This window comes from Athalia rosae, chromosome 2 (assembly GCF_917208135.1).
Source record: "Athalia rosae chromosome 2, iyAthRosa1.1, whole genome shotgun sequence".
Taxonomy (NCBI): Eukaryota; Metazoa; Arthropoda; class Insecta; order Hymenoptera; family Athaliidae; genus Athalia; species Athalia rosae.
This window is the reverse complement of record NC_064027.1, coordinates 19,223,868-19,242,844: the sequence shown is the minus strand read 5'-3', so window position 1 is coordinate 19,242,844 and position 18,977 is coordinate 19,223,868. Positions and strand designations below refer to the sequence as shown.

General features: G+C 44.8%; 1 protein-coding gene across 2 annotated transcripts; it reads right to left on the bottom strand.

Annotated features, from left to right (window-relative positions):
* Positions 1-501: 501 nt before the first annotated feature.
* On the bottom strand, positions 502-12,956 carry LOC105683032. 2 transcript variants are annotated; one of them, XM_048649457.1, is made up of 6 exons: positions 12,583-12,952; positions 6,129-6,334; positions 5,345-5,480; positions 5,093-5,226; positions 2,974-3,214; positions 502-893 (listed from the first exon to the last, which is right to left on the bottom strand). In XM_048649457.1, the coding sequence occupies exons 1-6, from the start codon at positions 12,644-12,646 to the stop codon at positions 808-810; spliced, it is 867 nt and encodes a 288-aa protein (XP_048505414.1). In that variant the 5' UTR covers positions 12,647-12,952; the 3' UTR covers positions 502-807. The 2 variants fall into 2 exon arrangements, with proteins under 2 accessions (XP_048505414.1, XP_048505415.1); XM_048649458.1 differs by lacking the exon at positions 502-893 and having other exon boundaries at positions 2,980-3,214; positions 6,125-6,334; positions 12,583-12,956.
* Positions 12,957-18,977: the final 6,021 nt, after the last annotated feature.

Sequence of the window (18,977 nt, the reverse complement as noted above, 5' to 3'; positions counted from 1 at the left end):
TTCGAATTCGAACTGAAGTACCACGATAGTTCTTGTATTTCGACAAAATATGTGATTGTAGGTGAGTACGCGCATGTGATGTTCGATCGCAACTTCTGCGTCCCCCTATATCACAGGAAATATTTCTCCGCCGGGATGTCCTTATCTCCGGTGTAACGGTCGCAGCCGTTACCACGTGGGCCATGAACCTCCGACGTGCAGGTCGAACCTCGAGTGCGGGTGAATTAAAGAGAGTATTTCTCGCTACGAAATCTCGACCGGAGTAAAGTCGGAAAAATCACCACTCGACCCGATTCTTCGAGATGTACGCGTGTTTTTCTCTAATTTTCTCTCACGCGGAAGGAATTCGCTCCGGTGTCCGAATCACTCCGCTGGAACCTTCACCGCTCAACGCCGTGAGATTCTCACGGCGAACGGGGTCCCACTTTTCGAAAGTCGACACCCATTGGGAGAGGTGGACAGCTTCCGTCCGATTCTCGGTATACTTCGACTAGTCGGGGATTCGATTGCGTAATACGTGACCGCATTTTATTATCAACAATTTACATCAAAAGATAACGTGTTTAAAATTAATTGTATATGGGTTCTCATTGATTCGATTTCTTCCCTCGCTCCGTTGGCCCTCCGACTCGTCGTTTCGTTGGCGCGTCGCTCGTCGCTCGTCGCTCGTCGTCGCGATAAAAATGATCCACCTATCTACACCATACATAGTAACATACATAACTGGAAGCCCTAGCTACTGGGTTGACGCGGACGATGCGACCGGGTCGGACAGAGGCGACGACGGCCTCCTCTCCAGCCGAGGAGCTACCTGCTCCAGGATGCGAGCGACGCCAGCGAGGCGAAGAGGACGACCATCTCCGAAGAACTTTTCACGCCGCAGCCGCTCGACCCTGAAACACGAACGATCGGTCGTTAGCCGCTGCGGGGGGGTATCGTCGATATGTGTTGGAGTGTCTTTGAAAATCATCGCGTCCCTCGCTTCCGCGGTGTGCACCGAATAATTTTGACAAAGCTTGTCGTGTAAATTCCAAGTAAAGTGCTACGGGTACGTCGTCGTGCAATTATTCCCCACATCTCGTCACGAGTTTCTTGGCGAGCTTGATGAAAACGAGCTGGCGTGTCTGGAGGTAAACGCTCCAAACCAAAACGAGTTTATTAATGAGATATTTACAAAGCGTTAAAGCTAGTAATAAGATACGTTCTTATCGTTGCTTGGAAACTAAGGGTAATTAGATGATACGAAACAAGAAGTACTCGAATAATCTCCCTCCTCAGAGAAACGTGGAAACTTGTTATTTCCATCTGTACTCGAAATTTCTCGAATGATCGATTATCTTGGAGCAGCCTATTTTTGTTTAAGAAACATCTGTTTTGCACACTTCTATACTTCTCTTCTTTACAACGCTACGGATTTTTGATTAATTATTGTGAGCAGGAGTTCGACTGCGAGTAAAAATACTAGAATTGATAATGTGGATATATCCGCTGGAAAGAAGTTTCTCAACTGCTTTGATTTCCACCCATTTTTCAGAGCAAAAGAAGTCTGAATAATTCAGCATAAATTCCGTGGATCTTACTTTCAGCTCCAACATTGTCATTTCTCATGCCGTAAAGAAAAGTAGTCACCTCATACCCATAGATATAGTAGATGGGTATCTACTCGAACTTACTTTACACTTATACTCTTCAAATATTCTTCGCGCGAAGGTGACCTAATAAAATAATTCGTGAATTTTACAAGGAAATTTTTCCAACTTTACAATTTCAATATGCCCACCATACTTCGCTTCCACATACCAAGTAGCTACTTTTATCACTTCGTGATTATTCGGTTTCCATTTCTCAAATTTCTGCGTTCTATTAAAAAAACCATTGCTCAGTTTTTCCTTACGATTCAATATCCGCGATTTTTATAAAATCAAAATCGGCGAAAGGTTCGATATTACTTTCAGTGCTTCGTGAATCGGATGTGAAATTTAGCGTATCGTTGTTGTGTTTGCATTCGATGGTTGGGGAAGACATTGGGTGGCTTAGAACGCAATAACGCATGACGTAGCGTTAGGAATTCTCTGCGGTGACATAAGAGGGGCGTAAATCACTTTACCCCATAAACCAACTCCATCCCCGGAGCAGGAGCAGTCGGATCCCCACGCTCCATCACACCAATACCTTTTGCATCGGTTGACCGTCTCAACTCTCACCCTCCACCGAACAGTTCACGTCGATTTCCAAACGCCCCAAGTCTTGCGAGACTATATCTAATGTGCCGGATGATTCACCGCTTGCAGATAGTGCTAAACCTCGAGATCCTCTCTCGACTCGTACAGTCGCGTGCGTCAACTTTTATGGGGATATTTTTCGTAGACACGGTTAGCCGGGTGGACCGCGAGTCTCTGTGTTCTTCGGCTTTTGCCAGTCCCCTTCGGGATTGTTTCCCCCCGCGAGGGGATTTCTCCGGATGTGACTTCTCGGATTGCATCTCTGACCAAGCGAAAGTGCTCGTTCAATCCGTATGACGCAGAGACTTTTGCTCCCCTTGTTTTCGAGGGTTGGTATTACGGTAGCTTCGGATTGGAGTGATTTTTCTTCATCATCCTATTTGGCCGGCCATCGGCTGGATGTTCTAATAAATTAGCATGGCATGCTTTTGGGATGGATTACATTTGACCCCGTCGTCGCGGGAGGGTAACCAAACCGTTCTGTTTGAAATATAGATCAATCAAATTGACGAATTCAAAAACACATGATTGCTTCTTTTTTAAACACGACAAAGTTGCGATTGGCGTTCCCGTTACTAATCAATCCACTAACCCCACTTTTACATCGTGGTAAAAACGGATAGGAACTGGGGCTGGATCTGAAATGGCGGTGAGATAAAATTCATGGACAGTACAGTTAACGCAGAGATAGCAACGAATATAATACGGAGGGAGAAGGCGAAATGATTCATAAAGTACAAAGATGACTCACGACGGAGGTGCGTCGAGGCGTCTCCGGTGATGGGCGCCAGGAGGGGTGTGTCTTCGTCTACGACCAACTCGGCGGAGGCCGTATAAACTGTGGATATCGCCGCGAAGCAGCGTAGGACTAACTTGCCGTCCTTGAAAAGCTCACCGGACGTTTCGAGCTCCAACATCGACAGGGTCGCTTGGAGGTCGCCGTGTCCCAAGAGACGGGACCGCGTTCTGTGCGACAGCTTTGTCCGGTTCAACTGCAACGAAATGCAAATCGGGTGAAAAATTAAAGTCTCGATGAATGGGTACCAAGGTAAAAAAAAATTGTCGGTTTCTGATGAAGATTCCAAGTATCTTGAAATTGGGCATTCGGAAACGGAGTGGAATATTGGTCCGATTTTGTATGCGTTTTATCTAACATATCTAGTTATACATGTATGTGTACAAAGTATATTTGCTATACTTTCGGTGGTTGTTGAACGCGGAATCGCGGTTGTGTTGAAAATGAAAAATATCAAAGCCAGTTTCTGTGCCTTTGACCGTGTTTGCTTGTAAGTACGGTATTTAAAGTGTATCGGAATGTTCACTCCTTCGTGCAGTGAGGCGATATAACCAACCGAGCACCGGGAGAGTTGAACCCACGAAACTGGTATAGAAATCCTCTTAATGGTATTGATTTTTCCGACAATTCCAGCTTCATCCGGTTTGATAACGCGCGAGTAGCCAGTTTTCGAATCAAAGTGTGGCGGTCGCGAGGGTGAAATGTGAAATCGCCTATTCGGACGCCTGCTCCACGTTTCTGCTGTCGTCTAGATATGAATAATATACACGCGTTCCAACGAGTGTGCTACATTTTTCTGACTGAGTTCAATAAAATTTCATTTCAATCTCATCTGGATTCCGTAATAGCACGGGACCTTTGTCGGGCTGTTCTTTGTGTCTCTTATTCAGTACACGCTATTGATTTCATCACGTACCACGCGTAGCGTGAAATGAAATATTTTCCATATGATCTGAAAATGCAGGAAACGTTATGCTCTGCTTTGAAAGTGGACGATCCCTTGGCGGTGGAAAATGTAATGGTAGAGAGTAATCGATGGGAGTAACATCAAAATTCACTCACTTCTGAGCATTCTACCGATTCATGAAATTGAGGAAAAGTCAATATAAAAGGAGACTAAAAATTTTGCATTGATATTCCTACTATGTGCTCATACCGGTCCTGTTTCAACTTTTTACAAAGCTCCTTCGCGAGTTGAAAATTTCTTGAATCTAATCTACATGTTGAAGTTGTACAGCGAGGAGTGCACGGCGAAAGACACCGAATGGATCTCGCAGCCACTTTCTTCGTACGAAGAATGCATAACTTAGCATATTATGAGCATGAACGTGGTAAAAGTGCAGGACTAAGAGGTAAGAATCCGAGGCAATTCTTTTAAAATGATCCACCGGCCCGTATAACGAAAAAAAATTCATTATTTATAGCAGCCTAGCGAGAACGTACATCTGCACTGTCCGTGAGAACTGGAAAAGGGCCACCTCGACCGTGGGGTGAAAATTCGGTTAGCAAACCTGCGGAGCAACGGCTATTCCGGCATTTATCGCATCTGCGAGATCGCGTGGAGGACAGCAAATTCAATTATGAAGTTTATCTGCTGATCCGTTGATTTCGGTGAAACCGATGCGATCGCCACTCGGCTTGACACGCGTGCTGGACGTGCGCTCGCTCGATTGTACCCGCGTATTTATCGAGCCCGGCTCGGTACACAGACGGTAATAAACCAATCGGGGGAAACTTGTAATTTAATAACCATTTTTAATTAACGGGGGCTCCAACTATACGCCCAGACATGCCCCCGTCCGATATCGAATGGCGAACCCTACACACCTACGTAAGTTTCTCTGAACATTGACGCGTTTCGCTGGCTCATTGTTTCCCGTGATAAAAGTACGATGTGGAGAGTTTTTTGGCAATCAATTGACAAACAGGTACCGAGACAGTCTGACACGTCGGAAAGTTGGCGAAAGCGAAACGTAGCGGGGCAGGGGCAGGGGCCGCCTCGGGGTCGAAAGAGCGGCGCGTCTGCGGACTTTGGCAAGTTTAATCGGGGAGCGAGGTCACGTAGGATACTTACAGGGTCGCCGTTGACGGCCCACGTAACGGTGGGGGCGGGACTCGAGGCGCCCGACGTGCAATTGGCCCGAAGAGTTTCTCCCCCAGGTAAGCGTTGTCTCTCCGGCTGGATCGAGGGATCCGTTTCCGGGACATCTGGTAATTATACAATTCAGCGGATGCGACAAAGAGATCGGAGCTGCGGCTCCTGGAGCGGCAGGGGGGGAGGGGGGAGGGGGAGGGGGAGGGCGAGGGCCGAGAGGGGTTTACTCACCGACGACCAGCATGGGCGCGGTTTTTATCACCGTGTGAAATGACGGAGCGTCCGCGGAGATCTCGCATCTGTATCTTCCGGTCAACTTTCTGGACACGTTCACCAACGTCACGTCCCTCGTGTTCGAGTGCTGGCTCTGCGGGTTTCGGGGCAAACATTTAGACCGCTCTTACCCGTGACTTATGGCCGTTCGCCACCCACTTCCGAGTGCTCCGCGTAAACGGAGCCCCCGTTTATCGATATGCAGGTGCAACTACTTTATATCCCGGCAACGAGTTGTCGAATTTTCGTAACACCGGGAGCAGATAACTCGAAAACAGTTAAGTATGATTTATGAATTCTCATTGATAACAATTATTACTCGTTTTAGAAAGATCCCCAAATGCCGTCAAAAGCGGGTGAAGCGCGTTGTTGAATGTTTTGAGATAACATTCGTGTGCTGCAATCGAAAGCTATATTACAGCGATTGAAACTGTTCACGCCAAATTATACAGCCCACCGGCCTGCAGATAACAGTGGCACGTACGCTCCGAGCAATAGTAATATCGAGTAGAACCTAATCGCGGTACCTACGGAAAATTTATCGCATTGATTCGACCGTTCTGGATGGCTCGAGGCGCGTAATTTTGGGATTGATTCGAAGTTTTCCCCCGAATCAGCGCGTGGCTTTCGAACCCCCGACTCTCTAGATTTTCCAGAGCTCGCGAAGCCGGCGACCCCCCGAGGCTTTCGACGATCGGCCGCGGACTCGGCGATCGGGATCCTCCGCGTGCAACTTACGTACGTCTATCTGGATGTCGCGAACGGCGAATATCGCCTGCGGTGGAGCTTCTTTAGGGACGAAGCGGTAAAATTCCTCCTCCTCGTGGTACCACTTTATCGAGTAGAGATCGGCGCCTTCCAAGTCGTAGTCGCAGCTGAGCAGCGCCGAGTCTCTGGATCTGACCATCGCCGGCACCGTGATCCGGACGTCTCGAAGCCCCGTCGCCCCTGCGAACAAAAATTCAGTCGACGAGTGTAGTTCGCTTCAATTGACCACGTTGCTTATTTTAACTGGCTAATTTATACGGGATTCTTTTTTTTTCGAATTAGCTTTCTTCATCATGTTCTACTTAGTTACTCTAGCAAGTGAAGAATAATCGCTTTGGTAAAAGTTGCCCGTTTCGTGTACCGAGAGATTTAAGCCATGGAGAAGTTTCGGTCCTTGGTGTGAGCGGAATAGATCTGCTAATTAAATCACACCTTATACATAGCGGATCTTCGCTGCAAATATTCATTATCATACTCGCTCACTCTTTAAGTCCAACACTTATCATAAGTACGGAGCGAAAACTATTATTTCATCTCCGGATTTCGGGTCGATTCCGATCACAATCGTACGAAATCCCGTTAAACTTCGATGTCCCGACAAATTCAGATGAATTTGGATCTTCGTTCGTTTGGTATTCGGTAATTTCGAACACCAAACAACACGTGCTTACTCGATCCACTTTGTGTAACTTTAGCCAATGTGTCTCTATATGCAGGGCAGGCATTTCTACGCGATCTGCAGTATCTCTATTTGGTGCCTGTATAGTACAGAGCTCTCGCATTGATATGCTTATTTTTGCTGCTCCCAAAGGGCCAACTCTGTTCGTTCGTTCGATCGTTTCGCACCTGTGAAAGTTCGCAACATCTGTCCGCTGTTGCCACTTGACATCTACGTATATACAGATACGCAGATAGAAGAGCGGCAGCGATGTGCTCTGAAAGCTGTTGCAAGGGAAAACAAGAGAAATAAAAATATAAGGAATGGTATTTCCAATTGGAGGTCACACATTTTCACTTCCATGAAAAATTTTCTTCGATATTTTAACGCGTTTCTAAAAATAACTCTATTCTTACAAGGGAAAGTTACTCACCGGAAGCGTATTGAAATTAGACAAAGTTCAACGGGATGGAATGCGCGGGCCTATCGATTTCATTGCCTCGTTATCTCCGTTATCGTATCCGATGGAAATTAATACGTTGGGTATGATAAGAACACGCCGATTTCGGGGTTCTGTTCAGGTTCCGTTCGCGTCGTTTAGCATAGTCTTGTGCCCTGCGGCAACGGATTCGCAACGACACATCAACATAATGCTTTTTGCGACGGTAAATGTGTGCAAATTCTTCCGTTACTATAGCGATGGTCCGAAACACGGATTCAGAATTTCGGCTTACCGCTGTCTCGAATCAAAAATAGAGTGCTCACTGCCGATTTGATTTCGACATGTCTCAGAGCTTTCGGTGCGTACGTTAATTCGTTTATTAAATTTTTTCAGCATGCTATAAGCTGATACATCGGCTCTCAACATTTGCGAGGTTATAGTTGGCGACGATATTCAATCGATGGGACGACAATCCCCCTGGATTTTTGGAGGAAAAGTGGCAAACAGCGATCCCATTGTCGGTTGGATCGCGCCGCTGGATTCCCGATGTACGTACGACGTACGATTGTCGGAGTTTCCCGCACGGTGCGTTCGCTCGTCTCGTAGGCGGAGATGGACGGGACGCGCGGTAATAACCGCAGCCGTGATACCCGAGCACACCTACCGCCACTGTTTCGATACGCCGCGGCGGGTGTGCGGTGTGCGTCACGGACACCCGCGCGTCGCGAGGCTGCAGGAATTCTATGCGGACGCGTCGCGGCGCTGCAGACATCCCACTCGACGGATGTTGATACGCTTAGGAAGCGAGAATTCCGGTGAATCGCAGATATGTTGTAACACGCGCAAACTGCGGGGGCAAATACGTACTGCAAACGATTGCGGCTTTCCCCTTACCGTGCACACAATCCGCCGCGTATAATCCCCGCTGTTTGAAAATCGAAACGCAGTTTTCCTTCTCCGCCGTACGACGTGTATACATATAATAATATAGCGTACGATTCTGTGTACCTCCTCCCGAAACCACGTAGCGTTGATGCAATTGTTTCGGCGTTACGACCAAGGTGGAATTCGGACTTGGTTTCCGCTCGAGTTCTCCCTGTATTTCGACCCTCGGTAATCCCTCCGGCACCAAACTCGCCATAGCAATTACGAATATAATGCACTTTCCTCCGTAGTGCTTACGTAATAAATCTGTGAAGTTCTCAGAACTAGGAAATGACAATCCCGTTAGACGGTTGCTACCCCAAGCCAAGTACTATAGAAGATTTTTTCCTCGAAATTGACTTTCGACAGGATCAATTATTGGTTGCGAAGTTTCGCATAGAACATTCGTATGTGTTTGTCCGATCTCTGTGGTGAACGAGAACCATCTTCAGAAAAGTATTGGTAATAGTATCGACTCTCTCAAGAAATCCATGTCCGTCTAGAGTGCCTATTGCGACGGCCAAGATACCTGCATGTTTTCCCACACAAGTTTAATAATTGATAGACCGAAAGAGGGAAAAGTCGAGATCAGACGGCGACGTTTCATGAGTTCGTTACAGGTTTGAGGTCTCGAATTCCACGGCGTTATAGTCGAGAGAATTACTATTGCTGCGTTCTCTAGTTCTAACGACGAGACGTCGATGTGCACCTCTTTCTTCAACTAGCCTTTTATGTTTTCTTCTTTTAGAATTTCATCTCCGCTTTTTCATTCGACGCCAATTCCACCACTTCGTTAACGTTCACTTTGTTCCGACCAGAATTCGAGGCGAAGAAGCTCCTTCGTTGGACTTATTTATTCACCCGTTTAATTATCTTTTCTGAATATCTTTTCTGTGTATAGGTATACTTAGGTATACCTTTGTCGACAACGATTCCACGGAATCTGTGTGTCAAAGTGAAATAGAAACTTGAAGAAAACAACATGAAACATTCAGAGTTATTTCGTTGTGAAATAATTATTCATTAGATTGAAATTTAGCTCCGCTGATTTTGTACAAAATTAAATTGCAGGATTTTACCGGATACACTTTATGGTCGTACAGGACGTTTTTAGTGAGTTCAATTTCATTAATAATCTGATGATATAACAAACGAAAAAGTTGGCCATTTCGCTAGAATTCCACCGCACCCAGCAAAAAGTTTATATGAATTTCGTAATCAATCCTTGTTTAATTGAACCTGGGACGTTTGAAGATGCCACATCTGAGAGAAGAAAAAATTGAAAACAGATAGTATATTTGAACGGTCATTTTTTCACGAAGATCAAAGTATTCGTTGGGGAAAAAAGGCAGCGGCATTCGGAGGGAAAAGCTGTGTGTCTTTTGAAAAAATTGAACGCTTTTATTTTCGGACATGTATACAGTTACGGAAATTTGAGAAGCCCCTTTTTATTGAATGATTTGTTGCGATTAGTGATGGAACTTGTTTGAGAAATAAACATAAAACCATTCGAATTTTCGTGTCATTTTTGATTAAACAACTCCGATGGTTTTCTTCGACCCCAACTCCCTCCGAATGATATTATTAATTTGAAAATCTACAGAAAAATTTGTCTCGCTTAAATGAATGATCATAATACTTTCCGCTAATTTGCATCGAGAGGGAAGCAAGTACAACGTTAGATCTGGGGAAGGGAAGTGGGTGGCACACCTCAAAGCGTTGATTTTGCTCCCCTCGATTTGGAACGACAAGAACTCATTAAATTTGCAGAGCAGCCAAATAGCAAACGTAATTTTCACTTCGGCAGACTTCACATTTACACATGCACACCGTTATGTTTGTTAAACGGTTTCAAGAACATCGCTCAGGCGATACTTTTCTTCTTGTACAAGCCTGAAAACCATTTCGCCTGATCGGGAAGACTTTTTCATTCGCGAATCTCAGCCCAACTCTTTCAATCTATTCAAATTTATCTCAAGACCCGAATATCGTAAGTAACATTACAGTTTGAAATTAGAAGCTCGTAGTCTGCGTCTTTAACGATGAAAGCCGCGCGTTGTCATGATCATCGGTCACAAATCTGTTACCACCGCAGAATTTTATGGGGATGATCCATGGTACGAATCCACATCACGTTCGCAATAACCTCATCATTCTCGCATCGTCGAAACAAATCGCGAGCGTCGCGTTTCTCCATTATTGCGCATCGACTGATTTTTGAAGCGATCTCGGTTGTCCAATATCGAGGATATTCACTCCTTTGAGGGAAAGTTGCGGATCGATTCTAGGCAACTGACAATGAATACCCATAGCTCGTTAGGAAAGCAGCGAGTGGTGGCGGTTCGGGATTCGACGCGGTTGTATTTCTGCCATTGGTAGATCTTAGAAGATGAGCCATAATTGGCAAAGAGCATTTCGCTTCGCCAAGCAGACCGGCATCCTCATTGCCTCCTACTCCGGTGTGTGTAACTGTGGATCACCTTACATGTGTCTTTGTCGCGAATCGATCGTCCTCGACAGACTTCCTTCCACTAACATTCGTCGAGACACGTTTCCCCAGGATATCGGATGTCATCTGACGAATCTTCTCGTATTGTATCCTTGCTTGTGCAATCACAAGAAGGTGCCATTGTTCGATCTCTACAAGGCAGTTTTCGGCCTTGTTATGAACATCTGTCTCGAGCAAAGTCTTGTTCGCGATAAGAGCGGAACCGACGCAATCAATGTGATAAGATTCGCTAAAAAGTCCGCGAGAACGTCAAAGCTCATCTGTTCATACACGCGAACATCGTCGTGGTTGAAATAGAAATGCGACTGATTGTGAGAACTACGAATTCATTTCATCGATGAACTTTCGAGTTATCGTCTTCGAAACTCTTAAAATAACATTCGCGCCTATTTGTCGTAATATTCGGTGTAAGGCAAACGGGTGTGACAAATGACGTTACAGGTGTGTGAATGCCTGTATATTTCACGAACATAAATATCTTGTAATACATGAATCGGAAGACCTCTGGAAGCCTCTGCGGGTACGCCTATGAGTAACGTACGGATGGTGTGAAGTTAAAGTGACGCAACAAGAATAACGCGTTCGCAACGGGTCGGGATGATATTTTTATTTCAAAAACCGTCGCCAACGGAAAAACAAACGAGGGGGTTGGGGGAGCTCAACGGCGTGATTCGCTGACAATATCTGTTCGCCCGGATGTAATTTTCGATTAATTTTCATTAGTAAAAATTCCTAGAGGTAAGTTTACAGAGGTGGCGTTGGACCCTGCGTGTGAATTATCGCGCGAATTGAGGATGACCGTTTAGTGACCGTTGACCCGACCTCGTAGAGGTTCGTATACCCCAAGAGATGGGCGACGATTTTGTTAGGCAATGGTCGAAAGCGTCCCTTTCTCGTTCGGCAGAACTGCTGATGAGGCATGGGGTGTATTCAAGGGTCAACGACGAGATACTTGCGCGCGGTCTGCCGGCGTGTGGAAAAAAAAAAAAAAAAGAAAAAAGAAAAAGAAAAACGCTCAATCGTAATTTGTGTATAACAACGAAGAAGAACTCAGATTTTGCCGTGCAGTTTATACGAAGAAAAAACGAAACGACCCGAGCGAACTAAAGTCGGGTTTAGGATAGCACCGGAATTGGAAAAGGGATTTGGCATGAGGAACCTACCGAACTGTATCCTCAGAATTCCAATGACGGAGTTGCCGAAGCAATTATCGATTTTATCGGGAAAAATAATTGACCGGTGAATTTGTTATGTAAGAATTATTTTATTTTTACCCAAAGGGTGGTTAGACTGCAGGTTACGTTAAGCTACCCTTACTTCGCGCGAAAACGGTTAACGTAAAGGGGTATAGGTACTTATTGGAGATTCGACGATTGCCGATTAATATCATGGGTGAGGAAACTGCACAATAGTACTCAATTTCAACGACAATTACGGTTTTACGAAAATATAATAAAACTCCAGCAAGTAAGTTCGATAAAAAGTTCGAGGACAATGACTCCAGGATACGCGAGGAGGATACACCGTTTAGCCTTCTGACTTCCGAAAACTCTTCGCGTGGTTTGCGGGAAAAAAAAGAACAAAAAAACCGAATCGGGTTCGATATGTTATCTTAAATTTGAACAAACTTTGATAACTTTTAGTAGCAGTTTCTAATGTTTCTACGGCGACTGTTAAAGTTTCCCCTTCGCGAGGATGGTTTAGGAACGCTACTTCTTAATGACGCGACATCACGCGGAGGGGTGATGAACGGTCGACAGATAAAGTTGTGACACGGGTACGAAACTTTGAACAAGTGTAGGGAGCACTCGTTCCAGACTTTGAATAGCTGCAACGGAGGGATGAATAAGTAAATAAATAAATGTATAAATGACCGAACGAATGAATAAACTTACCACCAGTGATCAAGACGAGGATGAGGAACAGGACTCGTCTGCGACTATCGCTACTTATATCCATTTCACCGACAGCAAACTAACGTGTGGAACAACTCGCACTAACACTATAATCCACTTATATTATACCATAATTAAGAAGTTATGCGATTATCTTCATTCGCTGTCAATCCAAGTTACATTTTCGTTTTCAATAACACTTCGGCATAACCGAACGAGGTGATATCTCGTCACGTGTACCGGAAAAGTGGCGGTGTGACGAATGACCTCTGTCAACGCACGCGGAGTGGAGAAGAGCTTCGGGTTCGCGATTTCCCTCGACACGGGCGAACAGGATTTCGCCACTGTTTCTAACTAGCAACTGACGATGATGCTGGATGAGGGAGTCACACAGGCCGCGGCGCCCGCGCAGACAACTCTCATAGCCGAGCTTTTAGCCCGCGGATTCTTTCTCTCCCCTTGCACCCTTGGAGTTTCTTCTTCCTTTTTTTTTTATTCTCCCTCCCTTTTTTCACCCTCACTCATCCTTCGGTGACACTCTCGACTCTTCCCCTGCAGTTTTTTTTCCCTTTCCTTCTATCCCTACCCACCATCATCCCCCACATCTCTTCGGCGGCTGTATCTCAAACACTGAAGAGTTTCTTAGGAAATTGAATTGAATTTCCTGAAACGATTGTTCCTTTAAACGGCAATTTATATGCGTTAACAGGACGAATTGGGTGGAAGTCATGCATATCTTCATGAAGATTTATTTTCAACTAAATTTATTTTTATTATAGATCACGAGTCTAAAGGGTTATGCGGCAAGGTATGTCGGTATACGTATAACTCTAAGGAAAACAAATTTCGAACAGAAGGAAGATTACGTTTTATTTATTCTTCCTGGTTAACGTACCTAATACTGCCATGAATGAATTTTGAAACTTTTTGTTTGTGTTTATTTTTTTCTTTCAGCACTACTAACGCTAGCAATTTACCGATGAAATATTATATGTACTTCCAACTTTTAATTAACGCCCCATTACTTATTCCACTCATTGCCCGCGCCGGTTCGCTCCATACGATATTTGATCGTTTTAAACAACTTGGCGAGTTTAATTTTGACGTAGAGTTTCGAGGCAAGAATTTGAATGCCGTAGTAGGAACGAGTAACCGCCAGCTTCTATTTGTCTCACTATATCCGATCGTTTCCTGTGTTCCTTTGCCCGGTAATTCCGTTCCTGAAAATCACGAGGTGCCTTTGACTTTCCGCGATTTTCTCGAGGACGAAACGCGCGTCGCGTCCGGTTCGAAGGCGACGTTTCAATCTGGACTTCAATTACGTTGGAATCAGTCGGTTCGGGCAACGATCAGCGTACGGGATGTGGGGCGAGTCGAGGTGCAAGACGGGAAATCCGGGAGAGGCGGGAGAGGCGGGAGAGGCGGGCGAGGTGCAGGTCATGTAAGGCGACGGGCGAGGCGATGTAACCGAGTCGTTTGACCGTGACGGGAATAATAGAGTGCGGCGGCGTTTGACTCGATCTGTAGCTGCCTCCGAGGGATAAGCAAGACGGATGAGCTTCCAACCCCCCCGGCGGCTCGCCGTTTCCCGATGCCTGCTGCCTACTTTGTTCTTCCATCAAGACGAGTTAATCAGCGGGAAGCGAAAGGCGGAACTGCGGGATGTCGGGAAACGGAACCGGACCGGCGGTGGGACGATAGACACCCGGTGGTTTTTTCAGTGATCGCTCATTTCGCTCCGAAATTAATCACCCCTCAAATTTTATACGCCAACTCCACGACGACCAGCTGAATTGGGATTTCTTCGCGTATTGAATTTCGTGCATCTTAATTTCCATCACCGTGAACATGGAATTCGTTAGTTGATGTGTCAAAAGAAAATTATGAGTTAAACGTCTTCGGTAGTCATCGGAAATAAAATTAGTACTCAAAAAATTTCTTTTCTTAATAACAGAGAAAAAAAAGAAGAGAAACTGAAAATATATGAAACCGAGAACGAAACTCTCTCATTTCGATTGTCAGAGAAAAATAATGTTGACGCCCACCTGATTAAGTAAAATATAAGGAATTAATTTAATTTAATCAAATCTGGTGCACGGGCTAGTCGGTCACTTTACCATTCAACGTACGTTGAAAACTCGAGTCAGAAGAGCCTTTCCTGAGAGCGTCCCTGAATTTATTCACGTTTTAACGCACACGTGGCAAATGCCGATTCAAGTATCTCGCTAAATACAGCGTAAGAAGAAAATTATTTTTTTCAGTTGGAAACACAGTAAAATAATTCTCCCGACAATTATTACACGTACTCGCTATGCTCGCACATTCAATTAGGTTTGCTGAATAGCCTCAACGATAAAAGAAGGTGAGAAGGATTCGGGGTATTCAAACTTTGGGTGAGCTTTAAAAAAGCCGGAGGGGAATATAAGGGAGATAATTAGTTATTTTTCAATCAACTGCGCCTGTTATAGGTATAATCTTGCTATGAGTCGTCTGCTTATTGAAGAAAAAAACCGGATAATTAATTCAGAAACATCTGCCGGAAATATAAAATCAGCTCTGCCAACGCACAATTGAAACAACGTATACCTGACAACGAATAGGGGTAGCTTAGCCTTTTCAAATCTGTTAATTGTCTTCAACGAACGAGATGATAAAAGAAAAGAAAAAAATTCTAATACTTGAAAAATCACAAAGAACGAAAGCTAAATGATAAATTGAAATATCTATACGGATAATATAGTTATGATCGGGATCAGCTGTTTGAATCCGTTCTGACAATGAGCGATAGTTGTAACAATATAGCTGATTCTGTTGGCCTAATCAGCTAGATGTTATTATAAGCGTAACGATCTTCTCTTTGCTTGAATTTGTAGTCTCCTATATCAAGAACGCCTGTATTAGGTATACCAGGTTATATTCACTCAGCGAAATGTTATTTACGCGCAACGAGATTAGCCTCGCTGTAAAGGAGTCGATGTCAGAAAGCAGCTCATTCAACACACCGTAAAACCATCAAAGGCGAAGGAGTAAAGGATGACTCCCTCTTCGTTTGCACCCCTAATTCCAATTACCCAAGGATCACGCGTACCTCCATGTAACCCGTTCTCTTTCCATCGAGTCAGCGTATAGTTTGCGTGCGAACTACGCGAGCAAACCTTCGACGAGAGTCGGCCGCAATGTCCGTCCAGTTTATCCCGCGAAACGACGAGGACGCGACTCTTTCGCGCTCGCCGGAAGATAACAGCGAGGCGCCCCGGTCCTCGCGTATATTCCGTGAATACAGAAATGAAAGTGAGCATCGGCTCTCGACGGCGGCGTCACTTTTTCGCTGCTTTACTTCCGCCCGCCCCGCAGCTGCTGCGCCTCCGCGCGTTCTTCGACCTCCTCATCAACATCGCTCCGCACTTTTTCCCTTCTTTCACAGTTTCAGCCCAGAGTTTGAACAATGAAACTCTTCCTCCCTCTCGCGATCATTTCCTTGCTCTTTACTTCGGTCGTTGCTGTTGTTTTACTCAAACATTTCTTTTTCTTATTCTTCCTTCACTTTTTTCCCCGTCTGTTTTTTTCTTTTTGTTCTCCGTTTCCCGCGCGACCCGACTTTATCGCTGTTGTAACGTAGGTATGGAGGTTTTATTCCAACCGTCGCCGTCGCCGCAAATGTAGCCGGCGGTCGTCGCTGCTTCTCCTTTTCAAATAATCGTCAAAATTATCGAGCAACGCGCGATACGTTTCGGGGTTTTTTCATCGGCCTAACGAATTCATACGGCGCCTGCGACCCCCCAGTGAAATCTAATATAACGAGACATAGTTGGCACAGTTTGCCATCTCGTAAAAAACGTAACGCTACGTACGTGTTGACGACGACGCCCGAGAGACTCGACAGGGACCCGGAAGCCCTCCACGGGGGTTTCCAAGTTCCTGCTGCAGGTTCTCCCGGTTCGCAGTTCCACAGCTTTCCAACTTTCCTTCCGACGCCAAAATATGTATCGTCGCTAGACGTTTCCTTGCATCCATTTTATGCACGTACGCGTATTTCTGTATCACAGAAAATGTATTTTTACGGATAAAGTTTATTTACTGGTTCCTACAATTTTAATCACATGCGATTTTTCACATAATCGCATACAAATCGTAAATATCATCTCCCAAATATAGATCGAATATTGTCAAAATCCGCCCACACTTTACCAGTTTCAATAGACAGCTGTGAACAAGCCAAAACTTTTGAAAATTCACAAGTGGAAGCGGAAAAAAAATTAACCACGATTTCCAAGTCACGTGCCTGATGGTTGGCATCTCGAAAAGCTTGCGGCGGTATAGTTGTCGTCAGGAGAGAAGAAAAAGAGCGTGAAACGGACCGACGAGAGGAGGCAGGGTGCAGAGAATAAGCTAGAGACGAGAAAATGGCGCAATCTGAGAATCCCGCTCGTCACCTCCCTTTAGAAAGGTTTTCACATGCCCGGGAGCTGTTCTTTGGTATAGGTTTCGTAGAAGAGGTGCAACGATCCATTTGATTCTGAGGAGTAGTTATACATATCGCATATACTTATGTAAGTATACATATATACCTAGATCAGAAAAATTCATTTGGAATAGAGAAAAATATAGCAATATACCACGCATCGTAGATGAATATCAAAAGGGTATATGTGTGTGTCACGCTCGTATATTTTGTGCACAAGTAAGAAGAAAAGTTTCCATGAAAACGAAGTAATTTAAAAAGTTTCTGCTCCATGACATCCTGCGATAACAAATTATCTTTGCTCCATTATCCACAAATACGATTATGATAAGAAAGAATGAAGGAAACTTTAATGCACAACGAGTTGAAAGTCCAATTCCAAGTTACAGCTCTGGTTAGCCAAAGCTGGCAAACCAAAGCTCCGCACAATTTCTATCCCAAATGTTATTGGGTCTCGTTTTAAATTCGCGCTCACGCAGGACGTGTTCTATATTTTTTGCGACTTCCATTTCACCATGTATTTTAGGCGTTCGTTGAGAAGGAGAAAATCCACTTGGTGTGCACTGAAAAATTTGAAAAACTATCCGAGGAATCCGGAATTCAAAAAATTCCATCATTATTTTCACCGACAAAATGGTTTAGCGTTGATCAGTGCCGACTAACGAATCCAGAAGTGAACTAACTTTTCAGCGGACCGAATCATCAGGCTTCCTCCCTCCCCGGGAACTTTTCTACTTCGACGCCCTCCCTCCCTCCCTCGTCTCTGCGGTAAGCAGCGGGCTTCGTCAGTCAGGCAAAATTCTCCACCAAACTGCAACCCCTTATTCGAAGGTAACTGGGTTCGTTTCAATGTGTAAACGGCATGTGTAAAACGTCAGCAACGCGGCGTGAATCGAACGCCGCGCTTCTGGTCTCTTTCACACGCGACTAGATTTTCCTCCTTGAAACATTTTTCACCGTTTCCAGAGATGCCCCGTTTTTTGATTTTCCTAAACAAAGCTGAAAGTAATCAGTGATAGATTTTAGGACGTAGAAAAATTTAATTTTCCAGAGGGTCCTCGTGAGTCAACGACCAGCAATTGGCCGTCGCTAAAGAATTCCAAAATAATTGAAAGCGAACCATTCTTTTTTTCTCTCCTCTTAGAAGCGACGAGAACAACGACTACGATTCCCAGGGTCTAAAGGATCTCATTTCGAACCTGGTCAAAAGTTATGGGCGATTAAGATTGGCCGATCTTCAGACCGCGCGCAGCAGTCTTTCGAGATATCGCAGTTCGCACTATCGAATGTCTGGATGCGAAACGATTCCAAGGGTCAAAAGGATGCCTAGAGGTGAACGAAATGACCCTCGCAGAATACGCGAGACCTCGTTTTCTCTTTTTATGCATGAAAATTCGCGGGAATTATATATTAAAGGAGGCTTTCGTGGGTTTGCGGCTTCTCAAACGGTCTGGAAGGACTCTAATTTTACTCACCTTCTTCGGCGTACAGTGGCAATGTAATGCCGGGAATTATGGATGGTCCAGAGAAGAGCTGGAAACGCCGCACGATACAATTACCCCAAATTCATTCCATCGAGTTGTATCTCGCTCGATATTATATCGCGCTGTATAAATATCGTATGCGTGTCAAAGTTGCCAAAACCGTGAGAAAATAAAGCAATTTAATCCCAACGGTATATAACGAAATGAATTGACAAAAGCTGAAATCAGTTTGTTGCGGTTGAAACTTAACGTGGTCAAAAGTGAATTTCGCGAATTGGTCGATGATATTTCATCCTCATTGTGCATAGTTGTTATCAGGTTCATTATCACATTGAAATGCGTATGAACTGTATGTACAGCGTTACACTCGACGCATTAATTGGAATCGTTTATTTACCTGAACAATTCCCGAACGTGTAAACCGCCGTGTGCGAATTATTGTTTATTCG